General features: G+C 36.6%; 1 protein-coding gene across 1 annotated transcript in view; it reads left to right on the plus strand.

Annotated features, from left to right (window-relative positions):
- LRRC9 (leucine rich repeat containing 9) overlaps positions 1–14,642 on the plus strand; it is a gene marked incomplete at both ends in the record, with an annotated part of 62,429 nt that overhangs the window by 27,416 nt on the left and 20,371 nt on the right. Inside the window, 10 exons of the mRNA XM_083349633.1 lie at positions 303–422; positions 1,775–1,966; positions 3,260–3,385; positions 4,300–4,431; positions 5,079–5,256; positions 6,676–6,896; positions 7,804–7,926; positions 8,966–9,096; positions 10,640–10,748; positions 13,603–13,742. Coding sequence (XP_083205759.1) covers positions 303–422; positions 1,775–1,966; positions 3,260–3,385; positions 4,300–4,431; positions 5,079–5,256; positions 6,676–6,896; positions 7,804–7,926; positions 8,966–9,096; positions 10,640–10,748; positions 13,603–13,742 — 1,472 coding nt within the window. The remainder of the gene's footprint in view (positions 1–302; positions 423–1,774; positions 1,967–3,259; positions 3,386–4,299; positions 4,432–5,078; positions 5,257–6,675; positions 6,897–7,803; positions 7,927–8,965; positions 9,097–10,639; positions 10,749–13,602; positions 13,743–14,642) is intronic.

The following is a 14,642-nucleotide window of genomic DNA, read 5'->3' on the forward strand; positions in this document are numbered from 1 at the left end:
CTTAATTATTTTGTTTTTATGCTCTGATAGTATACTAGATAGCATTGTATTTTTAATTCCTGGTTTTATTGTTTCTTCAAATTGTAAATTGCCCAGAGTCATTCTTACAAATTGGACAGCCCTATCAATCAATCAAATATTACAGTAACAGCAGCGGAGATATTTTTCAACAGCATGATATGAGTCGTGTAGTTCTGGTTGTTTTCAAACAACATGGCTCTGAAAGCTTTATACAACACTCAACCGTCATCCCTTAAATACTAAAAGATCAGTAAACAATCCCTGTTTTCCTGCTAATATAGGTTCTGAATCTACATGGAAACCGGCTTACCAAACTCCGAGATATCTCCAGACTCACTGGACTTCGCAAGCTTATTATCAGTTTTAATGAATTTACTTGTTTAGATGATGTTTACCACTTGGTAAGAAAAATACTTTTTTCATAAAAATTTTTAAGGCTTGGGTAAATACCCCTCCCTCTCTATTCTGGAGGACAAAATTATAGGGTGGGAGGGTGGGGAAGTTCAGTATTTTGGGGGAGGTGAAATGGGGATGAAAACAGAGTAGCAACACCAAGGAATGTTTTTTGCTTATCTTTCCCCAAAATTCTTTTATGGATAAAACAGCAACATGATTCCATGTATTTGCAAGTGACTTTTGGTGAAGGAAAATTGCTTTTGCTGAGTATGAGTCTGGAATATGCGCCCAAACTGGAAGATGGATATTGTGTTTGATCTCCTTGTCCTAATTATCTACAATATAACATCAAACCTGTTATTCCAAAATCCATTCTTTTGCTGCACAATCACCCCGGAAATTATATATTTTAAAAATGTTGTTCAGGAGAGGTTATGTCAGCTCGGATCCAGCATCCAGCAGCAATTCCCCTCACAAAATCTGTCTTCCTTGCCAGCAAAAGTCAACAAGTTGTCAGCTTACCATAGTGCTTACAGGAAGTATCAAGAATCCAGTAATTCCTGAAAGCAAGAGCCAATATGGTGTAGTGATTAAAGCATCAGGCTAGAAACTGGGAGTTTGTGAGTTCTAGTCCTGCAGTAGGCATGAAGCCAGGTGAATGACCTTGGGTCAGTCATTCTCTACCCTAGGAGGGAGTCAATGGCAAATCACTTCTAAAAAAAACCTTGCAAAAATCTACAGGAATTAGTCCAGGCATTTACTAGCAATAAAAAGAAAAACTGACTTGAAGGCAGCCCCACCCCACCACATCCCACCAACCTTTCGGAATGCAGTGTGTTCCATTTATTACAATGTCCACTTTAAATATATTTTCTTCTAATTTATACCCATTGTTTCTAGAATAACTTGCCTTATATTTTATGATCATCCTTCACATACTTAAAGATAGCTCTTGGGTCTCCTGGCAGTCCTCTCTTCTTAAGACTAAATATGCTTCATTCCACATTTTCCTCCAGTCTCTTAATTAAATAAATAGTTATGAATTGCTGGTAAAGTTAAGTTAGCTAATTTAAAAAATTAATTGCTATCCATCTGCATATGCCAACCATTTTATCATACACGGAAATACATTATATGCAAATAATATTCCTCTTTTATTCGTATAGCAGAGATAGCAGGAAAAGTGGATAAAAATCATAATAGAGATGGGTTAAAAGAAACATTGGGAAGGAAAGAAAAGTGAAGTATGGCTGAGAGAAGAGTTAACAGGAAGAAAGGGAAATAAAAGATATGAAAGCTATGTTTGTTCATGACAAAAAAAATGAATTTACCATCGCCTTTGAATACTGCTTTATAGCCTAACCTGGAATATTTTGATGCCAGTCATAACCGTGTCATAACCCTTGAAGGCATTAGAGGATTAAACAAACTGAAGTATTTGGACTTGAGCTGGAATCAGCTGAAAAAGCCAGCAGAAGAAATTGGCGTCTTACGTAAACATACACCAGTGTTGCTCAGTTTGGATATCAGGCATAATCCATGGCATAAGGTACATTTCAGTCAGCTGCAGTTCTTACTGCATTGCATGTAAGTCTGCTTTAATCAGAGTTTATTTATTGGATCATGGCCACTCAATTTCCCAAAGACCGAGTTGCTTACAATATTTTAAAAGGTAATAATTTGAAGAAAAGTAACCATATAGTCAAGGCGCATAACACTCCCCACACCAAAAAAAAAAAAGACCAAGGCTACACAAAGCCTAACTTCAAGTCTGGGAAAAGAGCCAGGTAATAAGAAACTTCAGGAAAAATTGAAGGATTAGAGCAGGGATCTTCAAACTTGGCACGCTGGCTGAGGAATTCTGGGAATTGAAGTCCACAAGTCATAAAAGAGCAAAGTTTGAAGACTCCTGGATTAGAGCCACATGTATCTCTGGATGGGTGGTATGTGCTATTCCAAAGGATAGGGGCTGTGGCTGTAAACAGAAAGTTTCTTCCTTGGTGTAAGACAAGGTAACATCTTCACATTGTCATGAATGCAATCATTTCTGGGACTCCTGCCTACTACTCCTTCTAGAACAGGGGTGTCATACTGCGGGCCCGCGGGCTGGACACATCACAAGGAAACCGCGCCCACCCCATTGCCGGCAATGGGGAAAAAGTTCCAATACGTTGCACGACGTCATGTGACGTCACGAGTTTGACATGTCTGTTCTAGAAGAACAGTGGTCTTAAAAAGTCTTTTACAATTGGAAACATTCAGCGCGTGACCACAAAGTAGAGGATTTGCACTTCAGCAATCAAGGCAATCAGTAGCTCTTTTAAAGAAGTTTAGGTTGGTCCAACTTCTCATGTTACCAGTTTCCATCATAAAATGCAGCTTTGAGCAGATTACAGGACCCATGCAGCCCTTTGCCCCTTGGCTGGTAATTTTAAGTTGCACAATTTTTGTCCTATTTAAAATAATGTAAGACTAAAATAGGTGTATCAAGCCTGTACCAATGAACGTTTCAGCTCCCATCCATTTCTGAAGACAGAAGAATTTTAAACGTGTGGTTCCGGAAGTGATATTTCTAATAAAAATGTCGAAGAGGCATTCAAAGTAATGTGACATAGAATCTGAAATCAAAATAACATTGTTTTGAAACAGTGACGTTAATAGGGGAAGGCTGTTTGAAAAACTATGGTGTAAGCAGGCCAGAGAGCAATAGGGAGACAGAAGGGGGGCGGGGGAAAGCAAGCTGTGGAAGTGGCCTGAAACTGATTACTCCAGGCAGAGGTGGTCATTGAATAGTTTGAAATTAGAAGGCAGCATCCCATTCCCTGTTTTTCTTCTCCCAAAGCCAGCCTCTATGCGCCTGAGTGTGATTGGTCAGTTGAGAGCTCTGAGGCACCTGGATGGAATTTTGATTACTGGGGAAGAGGCGGCAGCTGCTAATCAATATATAGCAGACTCCAAAATCACCGAGGTTTGATGGTTCTTTGTTTCTTAAAGTGATAACTGTACATTGATTACATTGTAGGCAAATTGAAATGTAGTTTGAAGTATTATCGTTGTTACTGCTATTTTTAAAAATGCAAGATTTTTTATGACATCTTGGAAAACCTAATATAATATGCCTTGATCTTTATTAACTGGGTTAGCACTTAACTGACATATCTTTCTCAGTATTATTTGAAAGAATATGTTGGAATCACTCATCCTATAATTCTCTTGCTGACTCAGAGTTACTTTACACTTCAAGATTGCATAATTGCTTTTTTAGGAATATTAGACTTTATGGACATTTAAGCAGTGCTTTTTTTGTAAAAGAAAAAGGTGCCGGAACTCACACATGTCATACAACCCGCCTTGCCTATCCTACAAGGTTCCATCCAAAAAAGGTGCCGGAACTCCGTTCTGAGCGTTCTATGACAAAAAAAGCCCTGCATTTAAGATATTCTTGGAGTCAAATATTCACAAAATAACAAACCATTTCAGAAAATTACTCCCTTTTAGTGTCTGTACATAGGACCACCATTTGTAATCTCAAAACTGAGATACGTAACTATACTGCTCAAAACAATAAAGGGAAAAGAAAATAAGACATCCTACTATTAAATACAGTACATTGTGTTGTTTAAGTGTTCCCTTTATTGTTTTGAGCAGTATAGAAAGCAGCAAAAACCCTTTGAGATAAAGGGGGAAGAGATTCGTTGGTGGAGAATTTTATTATACTTCACAGACAGAACTGTAGGCAGAGTTAACAGTATATATAATAACTGTGCTTTAATGCAAAAAATGCCACTGGAAATAACTAAATTGTGTAATCTTGTAATTTAAGTGTGCAACATATGCTTTTATTCTAATGTATCATTTAATCTGATTGTCTTTATTTTCCAGATGTCTCTGATAGAGTATTCTCGGACAGATCAGGAGAAGCTGCATGTCCTTAGTATCTTGCCGTATGCCAAAATCTTGAGTCAGATAAGCAGTAACAAAGTGGATGTATGCCAGAACAACTGGCATTCCAGTGTAAGGAGTGTGGAGGGAAAGTGGGACATCCACTACACAATACTTCCTTTTGTTAATATTCCACTCCCTCCTACTTCTTTCTCCCAATTTCTATTAGGTGGAATAATTTGACATTCACACTATTATCTTTTGGCTGGATGCCACATGTTTTGCTCTTGTGTTCACTTACTACATTTGCTTTTTTACTTGTAATTTTAATTCTTTGTGTAATACACCTATGTCCTTCCCTCCCAAAAACTCTAGCAAAGTGCACATGTGTTATCCATTTTTATTCTCATAATAGCCTTCTGAGGTAAATTAAGCTTTAAAAAAATGGACTAATCAAGGGTCTTCCTCAGCCAATGTCCAATAGCTCGATGATAATATTACATTGGCTGATTCTTGCTCTGCTATCCTCTAACTTCTTGGAAAACCAGGGAAACATTGGTGGCAAAAATAGGATGTGTGGGAGATGAAAGGAACTAATGAAGAAGGCAGAATAGCTGCAGTGGAGGCTGGCTAGTTAATGATTAGCCAGAAGGGGATATGCCATACCATCCAACATTCCCAAAGCACTCCCCACCCCAATTCCCATTATATTATAGTTTCTGTTATAGTTGCTTAATGTTTGTTTACAGAGTGAGTTGTGTGTGGCTCTTTTCCCCCAGATTACTGTGTTAGATCTGGATAACCAGCATCTCTGCAAAATCAGTGGGTTAGAACAATTAGAGAATTTGCGATGGGCATCATTCAGCAACAATAATCTCACTAAAATAGAAGGTTTAGATCATTGCCTTAATCTGGAGGAACTCACATTAGATGGAAACTGCATTGTAAACCTTGAAGGTAATATATTTCTGTTTTTAATTCTGTACAGCTGTACTTAGGGGATAAACATAAACTAGGCTTTGCTTCTAGACGGCTTTTACCTGAAAACTTACACAGCTCTGATTTATGTCAATGTTTGCATTTCTCCAAAAGACAGCTCTAGTCCTGGTCTGTGCATTTTTTGTTTGTACTATATGTTATCTTTCTTTGATGGCTGGGGATGGAGGTGGGGATGGCATCTTATGCATTCTATAATCAGTGTCATTTTGAAAAGTGGTATCCAACTACTTAAACTAGTGTGAAATGTAGCAATCTACTAGACAGTTTATTTTATGCATTTTCCTTCACATGAAATCTGAGTAGGCTCCCACTCTTCTTATTTGGAGCTTGCCAGTGCGATAAATCATATTAACCTGGAGCAAGGAACAAATACATCACAGGTTTTATATGCAGGACACAGAATCTTTTCAGTGGCTGCACAAAGATTATGAATTTTCTTCCCACTAGAACAGCATTAAGGACTTTCATTCAACATCATTTAAAGTTCTTGAGTGGAATACAGGGATTATCTGCAAAAGGGGGTATAAGGAGCATGAAATGGTGTTTAAAAGTATAGCAAATTAAAATTAAACTTAAATTGTAAGGCATATATACTTATAATGATTACCATCCTGTCACACCTTTCTTGATTTGCATACACTAACTAAGGAACATTTGAGGAAAAAAACGATCTCATCTCTCATACACCGGATTTCCCATGAATATGTATTCATCTCCTATATTGAGAAGGAGGAAAAGGGAGGGAGTGGAGGGATCTCTTAGTAATGGGCAAATGTAGCTGAGATAATGGAGTTAATTAGAAGGTGGTTTGTTTATAGTTCATAAATCACAGATTAGGCTTGCAATTCTTGTGGTTCACATGTTACAGAACTTCCACTGGGTTGCAATATTTTTGCCTTATTTTATCTGGCATTTTGGCATCAGGTAGTTTCATTGGCTGATTCTTTTTTAATTGGCTTCATTATTTTATTGGCTTCATTATTGCATTTTTTGTGCCTTGTTTTAATCTATATGTGTGTGTGTGAGAAAGAGAACATTTTATATTTTTTAATACATAACCAACTTGGACACAAATATATCCTGTAAATAAAAGTAGATTATAAGCATTTGTTTGGGGAATTAGAGAAGATGAGCTGAAGCTGTAGCCAGGAGTAGGCAACCTCGGCTCTTTTATGACTCATGGACTTCAACTTCTAGAATTCCTGAGCATATGCTGACTCAGGAATTCTGGGAGTTGAAGTCCATGAGTCATAAAAGAGCCGAGGTTGCCTACCCCTGCTAGACCGACATGATTCCTTGTCTATCTGTTCCCTCCCTGCTGTGATGCTGTTCTCTTGCTGTTTCCTATATGTTCAGAGAAGGTCTATTCATTTCCAGGTATTTCAAAACTCTCCAAACTCATGCGACTGAGTGCCAACAATAATCATCTCACCAGCCTGGAGAGAAATGTCTTCAATAATCTGTCGCACCTCCATTACCTCTCTCTTGAAAATAACCGTATCACATCATTAGGAGGTTTACAAAAGGCCTATGCACTCATTGAACTCTACATAAGCAACAACTATGTTTCTTCAAACCAAGAAATATATCAATTAAAGGTAACATTTGTTTGTTGAAGATGTTGAACTTTTACTTGTAAACAAAAAACTAAGTTAAGCTTATTCGTATCTGGCATCCTACAAATGCAATAAAATGCAAAATTAGGAATGAAGAATTAGGAAAATATAGCCTCAATTCATCTAAGAGTGCATTAGAGTACGGAAGGCCGATACTGCCTTAAAATGAAGCTGTGAACTAAGGAAAATAAAGTCTTGTGAGTTGAGCAGTTATTTAACAAATAACACTTCATTAGAAATGAGGTTAATATAGCATACTTGCTTCAAAGTCCAAAGCCACTCTAACCTAATACTTATTGAGATACAAGGAGGCTTTTTTTCTTTTCCATTCACTTTTTCCCTTAATATTTTCCCTTTTGCATTTTTTACCTATTAACCAAGAAGAAGAAGAAAAAAGAAGACATCAATTCCAGTTCTCTGTGTTGGCAAAATATTTGGATACAACAGTTCCAAAATTTTTCCCAATATATTTCAGTAGTCATTTCTTAATCTTTTAAAATTATTATCAAAGCACTAATAGTGGATGGCTGCGATGATTTCCATTGTAATAAAAATATGGTAATAAACCAGATCTGTAGAGAAAGTATTCTGATCAGAATTCAATGTTTTTGCTAGCAAGGGAGATTGTTCCCTAAGTAAACAGCTTTGCTCTGTGTAGATGCCAAGGAAATATTAACCATTTCTACTAAAAACAAAATTTCCTTAAAACATTTTGAGGCATAACATGTATAAAAATTCCAAATAAACTCTTCCATATAAATTATTTTACCATAAACAGTAATCTTTATTACATTTTATGTTTTATAATCCACCTTAAAACCATTATCGTAGGATCTTCCCTTTTCTTTAATTTAACATTTGATTTTGAGTTAATTTATTTGCTTCCTAGGGGCTAAATAGTCTGGCTATACTGGACTTTTATGGAAATCTGATTGTTTGGAAGCAAGAAAATTACCGCCTTTTTGTCATTTTTCATATTCCTTCTCTGAAAGCCTTGGATGGTGTTGCTGTGGTAAGTTTCAAATGCCTAGTTTGTAAGGGAAAGACAAAGGGGAGAATGAGAAGAGAGAGCGAGAGAGAAACGGACAGACATGAATGAGTGTGTGTGTGTATATATATCTATATCTATCTATCTATCTATCTATATATATATATATATATATATATATATATATATATATATATATATATATATATCCTCCTACAATAATAACAACTGTAATAACTTACAATTTTCTGGTCCCAATTGTGGTTGTAAATTGATTGTACATAAATTTGTATATCTTGGTAGACTGTTTAGTAAAAATGGGAAAACAGAGCAGTTAAGATATACAAACACTGGCAAAAAGGTTGAGTGAGTAATATGTTAAAAAGAATGAATATTTGTTGAAATAAACAAAATCATTATTTCTACCCAGGTTGTTTCATGGAAATGAGACTAGGGATCTCTGGAGAAACAGTATAGAATAGTACATTAAACAGAATGGGAAGTACTTATGATAAATAAGATGAGATAGAGTCATGAGTGAATAAATGCTGAATAAAGCTGGTTTCAATACAAAAATGAATGACCAGAAAGTAGAAGGTACAGTATGTTGAGGTGGTACAATCAAATAAAATGAGCATGATTGAAGTGCATAATGAACAAATGAAGGAATACTGAATAGGTCCACAGGAGAAGGAAGACCAAGAAACAAATGGTTGAATGGAGTTGTTAAAATTCTGAAAAAAAGACAGGGGAGAAGAATCAGCCTATGACTGTTTATATGAATATAATGGAAGTCAGAACAGACAAAAACCATAGAGAATTATGTGAGTAATGTTCATCTCAGGTTTTGAAGAACATCTCCTTAACTCCATTATTCAAACCATTAATAAAAACCTTGAACAGCACAAATCCTAAGACAGAGAGCCTAGTGGCATGGTATCCCAATAAATATTTCCCTCCACCTTAAGGGAAGCCATTAATCATCATTCCTTGGGGTAGTCATTCAGCCATATTTAATACTACATATATTTTCAGCTTACATTTTTAAATGCCGTTAATATAGGAAGCAACTGAAGTAGAAAATGCGAAAGATCAGTTTGGTGGCAAACTTAATGCTGATATGGTGGCAGAAAGACTGGGCCATTCAAACTTCAGCAAAATGCAAGAATTAAACTGGACAGCCTCTATGATCAGGTGAATTGCTTTCAGATATTAAAGTGGAAATAGCTGTATGGTGATTCATCTTTCTGTAACATCAGTTCCTATTTTAAATTAATTTGATGTTTAATTATTGCATTTGTACCCTGCTATCCTACAAGAAACTAAGGAAGCATAGATGGTTATCTTTTTCTTCCTGACACCTTTTTAACCTGTGAGGTAGATTAGACTGAGAAATAGGGATGTGTCTCAGTCATATATTAAGATGGGGCTGAGATGTGAACTGAGTTTAAAAAGCACCTTACTGCTAATACTTATTAAAAATTATTTGTGCAACAGTTCTTGAAAGTTCCCAGGAAAACATTTCCATTAATCAGTTGCTCTAGTCTAGGTTGTGTTTTATTTTTTAGAAGAAAAATGGACAAACGAGTAGAATCCTTACTCTTCCTCTTTTCTTGATCCCTTGATACTGCTGCCTAAATTCACATTTGCACAAAGCAGCAGAATCATTATAAATAAATACCCAGGGTGCTGTGAAATGTATCAGGGCTTGGAGTATTTTCTATGAGCTGTAGTTTCCTTGAAGCTAGGTCTGCTCTAAATTCTCTGGAGGAGTTTGAAAGTATTGAAAGTTAGAAAGTATTCTATTTGCACCATCGAAGATTACTAGCAAGGCATAAATGGGGAATTAGCTCCCTCTGCTGTGCTAATATTTGATGCAATCAATATTTAATACTGGGGTCTTCAAACTTGGCCCTTTTATGACTTGTGGACTTCAACTCCCAGAATTCCTCAGCCAGGTATGCTGGCTGAGGAATTCTGGAAGTTGAAGTCCACAAGTCATAAAAGGGCCAAGTTTGAAGACCCCTGATTTAATAGATGTATGGACATAGAAAGCTGCTCTGTGACATACAGCATCAGTTCATTGGTCCATCTAACTTAGTGTTCTTGCCAGCAAAGCTTGGGAACCTATGGAAAATCTTTTTCCATTCATGTAGTTGTGCAGATGTGGAATTGGGTAATCAGAACTATAGGGATCTTTAGGAAATACTAGACTTCAAAGCAAAATCATTTTCTTGCTATGCATTGAAAACCTATTTCCTGACGGTTAGAACAATTAATCAGAAATTGTGGGTGCTCCAACACTGGAGGTTTTTAAGAAGAGATTGGGCAGCCGTTAGCTTGAAATGATATAGGGTTTCCTGCTTGAGCAGGAGGTTTGACTAGAAGACCTCCAAGGTCCCTTCCAACTGTTATTCTGTTTCCTATTTAAAAATTGCCACCCACATCCTACTTCAGAAGAAATTATCATAGATGCTCAGAATATAGACTTTGCATGAAGGAGATTCTAAAATCTCCAGATGTGCAACAGTACTAATGTGATCAAGTTAGACAATTCTAGATTGGATAAGCAAATAACTGCAATGGCAGAAGGTGTTTCCTATAATCCTAGTGCATTAGATCTACAAAGAAGAAAATAAAAAGTTTATACATGTGTTCCTCTAAAGTCTGCATCAGAAAAAGCATCATGTTTAATTTACCACCTCTTTCCCCTAAATGCCCTTTTTGTCTGACTCAGAATGGTGGATCTTGTGCCAGCAGACCAGTTTAAAAATATCACTAGTGTGAATTTACAGAACAATAATCTTACCTCTTTCAGTGGTTTGATCTTCCTACCCAACGTTAAGGTGAGTTTCCTATCATGTGTAATAGAAATTCTTACAGTACTGATCCTGAGATATGTTAGGGCTACTTCATACCAATGTCACAATGATTATTTCTTCATATAGCTTATTTATTACCTCATTTATTGATTTTCAGCAATATTGCCTATCAAAAATATTTACAATTAAATGATACAAAAGTACTGGGAATACATGGAAATATTCATAGTATTTGTTTCAGGTTTCCTCTAGAGAGAAGGGAGAGGACACTGCAGATAGACTCAGGAACAAGCCCTTGTCTGAATTGTCAGTATGCATGCACCATCCATTCAATTCTTTGTACAGTTTCTTGATCCTAGCTATGTTAGGACGCTGAGCTTGTCGATCAGAAGGTCGGCAGTTTGGCAGGTCGAATCCCGAGTGCCGCATAACAGAGTGAGCGCCTGTTACTCATCCCAGCTTCTGCCAACCTAGCAGTTCAAAAGCACGTAAAAATGCAAGTAGAAAAATAAGGACCACTATGGTGGGAAGGTAACAACGTTCCGTGCGCCTTTGGCATCTAGTCATGCCGGCCACATGACCACGGAGACGTCCTCGGACAAGCGCTGGCTCTTCAGCTTTGAAATGGAGATGAGCACCGGCCCCTAGAGTTGGAAACGACTAGCATGCATGTGCGGGGGAACCTTTACCTTTACCTTATGAGAGACATCCTTTAGATGTGCATGAACTTAATATCACTAAACTGTGTCAGAGCATGCACAGTCTTATTGCACTAGATAACCCAGGAGTAAACACAATAAACAGTGGTCTATATTACATGATGGTTTATCTTACACTGTCTACAATACCAGGAACAATATACATATACGTGTTAATACAGCAGTCTCCAAAACACAGCAGTTACAGCAGGAAACAGAAGATAGAGCACATATCTGTGGAGCCTTCCCTTTTATACAAAGCTCTTAAAGAGATACAGACCCAGCTGGCTCTTAAAGGCACATAGACCCTGCTGAGTCATTCCCATCATTACATCATACATCCTACATTACATCAGCTGGTTAGCTTCTAAATCATTACCTTGACACACTTCCCATTTAAAGCTAAACAGCTGTTAACTCAAATGCTTGGGTGGTTCTTTCACTACTGGCAATGATGAACGGCAGGCCATTTTTAATCCAAATATGCCTTCCTGAGAGTCTCTCTACATCTTTGGAAGGCTTTTACTTGAGCAGATTGTTTATAATCATAGAATTGTGAATTGTCATGAGTTTCTTTCTCTGCAACTCTAGACAGACAGACAAACAGACAGATAACATTTCTAGACAAATAATGACCCAAAGGGTCTAGACAAATAATGACCCAAAGGGTCATTATTTCGGGATATTTCCTTACCAGATTTCTTAATGCCTTCAACAATGGCAGAGTTTCTAATGTACTTTAAAATTCAGAGAGATATTCAGAAATGTTTCTGTCTTGAAACTAACCCTGGTTGAACTGTATAGCACAGTCAAACTTCAGAAACTGAGCACAGGAAATGTTTTGTGACATTTTATATTAAGTCATAAATGCTTTTTTCTCTCTAACATCTAAACCAGACTGAGAAATTTCAAACTGAACTCTAAACATCACAGTAATTACCTTCAGAAGTTATGGGTGCTCCATCACTGGAGGCTTTTAAGAAAAGACTGAACAGCCAGTCTGGAATGGTCTAGGGCAGGGGTAGGCAACCTCGGCTCTTTTATGACTCATGGACTTCAACTCTCAGAATTCCTGAGTCAGCACAGCTGACTTGTATTGTATTGTATTGTATGGTTTTAATTGCCCTGTAAACCGCCCTGAGTCCTACGGGAATAGGGCGGTATAGAAGTCAAAATAATAAATAAATAATAAATATATATATATATATTGGAAAAAGAACTTGAAAAATAAAATACAATATAGTCTTATTATTGTTTCTCTGAACTACAAATAGGCCATAGATGTGCACAATTAATTTTATTGATTTTCTGTCCTTCTATAGTGAAAATAGAATGCTTTAACTTTTGAGTTCTCCAAGGAGCTCCCTTGCCAGCAGCATTCACAGGACCATCCCTTATTCTCTTCAGCAATAAAACTCTCCAATCACTTAACTAGTCCTTCAGGCTTTGTAGAAAAGGAGATGTGATAGTCCAAACTCTGTATGATGGAGATACATTACTACAAGCTGATTTTTATCTGTTACACAGATACTCTGGCAGGGGTGTGTTTGTGTCATTTCTGTCATTATAAAACATAACACTGATCATCCTGAGATGGATTCTAAAACTAAATTCTACAAAGATTGTAAAGGGTTTTGTTATCTGAACATTAAAACTTATCAGGTTTCCCAAGGCAGTAATAAACTAGGCTAAAATTCCCCAAAGAAATTTAAGGCACAATGGCTAAGAACTACAACTTTATTCTAATTTTAGAACAATAGACATTATAAATAATTAGTAGTCACTAAATGAGCTCAAGGCTACTAGAGAATTCATATACCCACCTATATCAACTGAGTGTTCTCTTTTCCCATATCTTCCCTTGTGTAATGAAATTGTTGCATTTTCTCACACATGCTAGTTAGTTACTTTTGCATGTTTATATTTGTGCTAGGAGGATCCTTTGTCTTCTCTCCCTGGCATTCTTTAGATGATGTAGAATCAACTGCTCTTTCCAGCTAGCATGTTACCGGTAATTGGGGAAGGGTGTTTTTAAAGCAACCACTGCGTGTTTAATCAGGGCAGAAATATAAGTCATCATTATTATCTTTTGTACTCTCCACATACAGTAGTTAATTGTTAGCCCTACTGCTTATTATCTAAACTGAGTAGAATTACCGGTAATTCCATTTTTCATGCAGGTTCTCTGCCTCAATTACAATCACATTGAGTCCATTCTCCCAAGACAAAAGCCTTCCAATCACTTAACAAACAGACAGTTGCTACATCAGAAAGTGATGTCCAGTGGATATGGACAGCAAGGGGCTTCAAAAAGCAGCAGGTACCCAGTCTTAATATCAGTAATAAAAAGAAGAGGCAGTTACTTGGAGAGAAGTGAACTCTAAGTGGAACTAGTCTCCAAGATTTTCCCTCTAGGGTCAAGTCTGGGAGAAAAACCATGTTGTGCATTTGTAACAGGAAATTGCTGAGCATAGAATTGGTTGTGGTCGCCCATGAACACTTCTTCAATCTCATATACATCTTGAGTAATATCTTGCAGTTTACCTTATATATTTCCTCAAATGAGGTCTACTCTAGGTAATGCACAGGCCAAATAGTTTTGAGCTCAAAAAACTTGCCATTAATTGAAGCAGTCTGTTTTGAATAAGAAATGGCTTTTCAAACTCAGAATGGGGTGTTTCAAATTCAAGCCACCTAAGTAAAATTTGAAAATGGCTAATTGACTTAAAATGTTCATGGTTGGCAGGATGCCACAATTGTTGGCTTGACAGTCCAGTACTATGTCTCTGATTTCTTTTTGAATTAATTGATAAATCATACTGAACAATGTTTAATGTATTCCTTAATGTTTAAACAAAGCATTAAGTAGATTCTTACTTGAGAGGAATAAATGTAATATTCCAAGCCAGTATTTAGTTCATTGCTATGTGGATCTCATCTACAACAAAGAAGCATTTGCTGTGATTTCTGATTTATTTATATTTATCTGCAATTCATTTGCCTGAAAACAAATAAGCCTGGAAAATTGTTGCTATCTGTAGATATTTGAATATGTTTTTTGGTCAATGATCTGTTGATGAAATGGGAAGAAGTTGTAGTAGTAGTAGTAGTGATTTTATTTGTTATTTAGCATATGATTATAATTACAGTGGGTGCAATACAAATATAAGATCATACAATATTATATAACCTGTTGCAGGACATTACACTATCACAATAA

The sequence above is a fragment of the Vipera ursinii genome (assembly GCF_947247035.1).
Source record: "Vipera ursinii genome assembly, chromosome: 1".
Lineage (NCBI taxonomy): Eukaryota > Metazoa > Chordata > Lepidosauria > Squamata > Viperidae > Vipera > Vipera ursinii.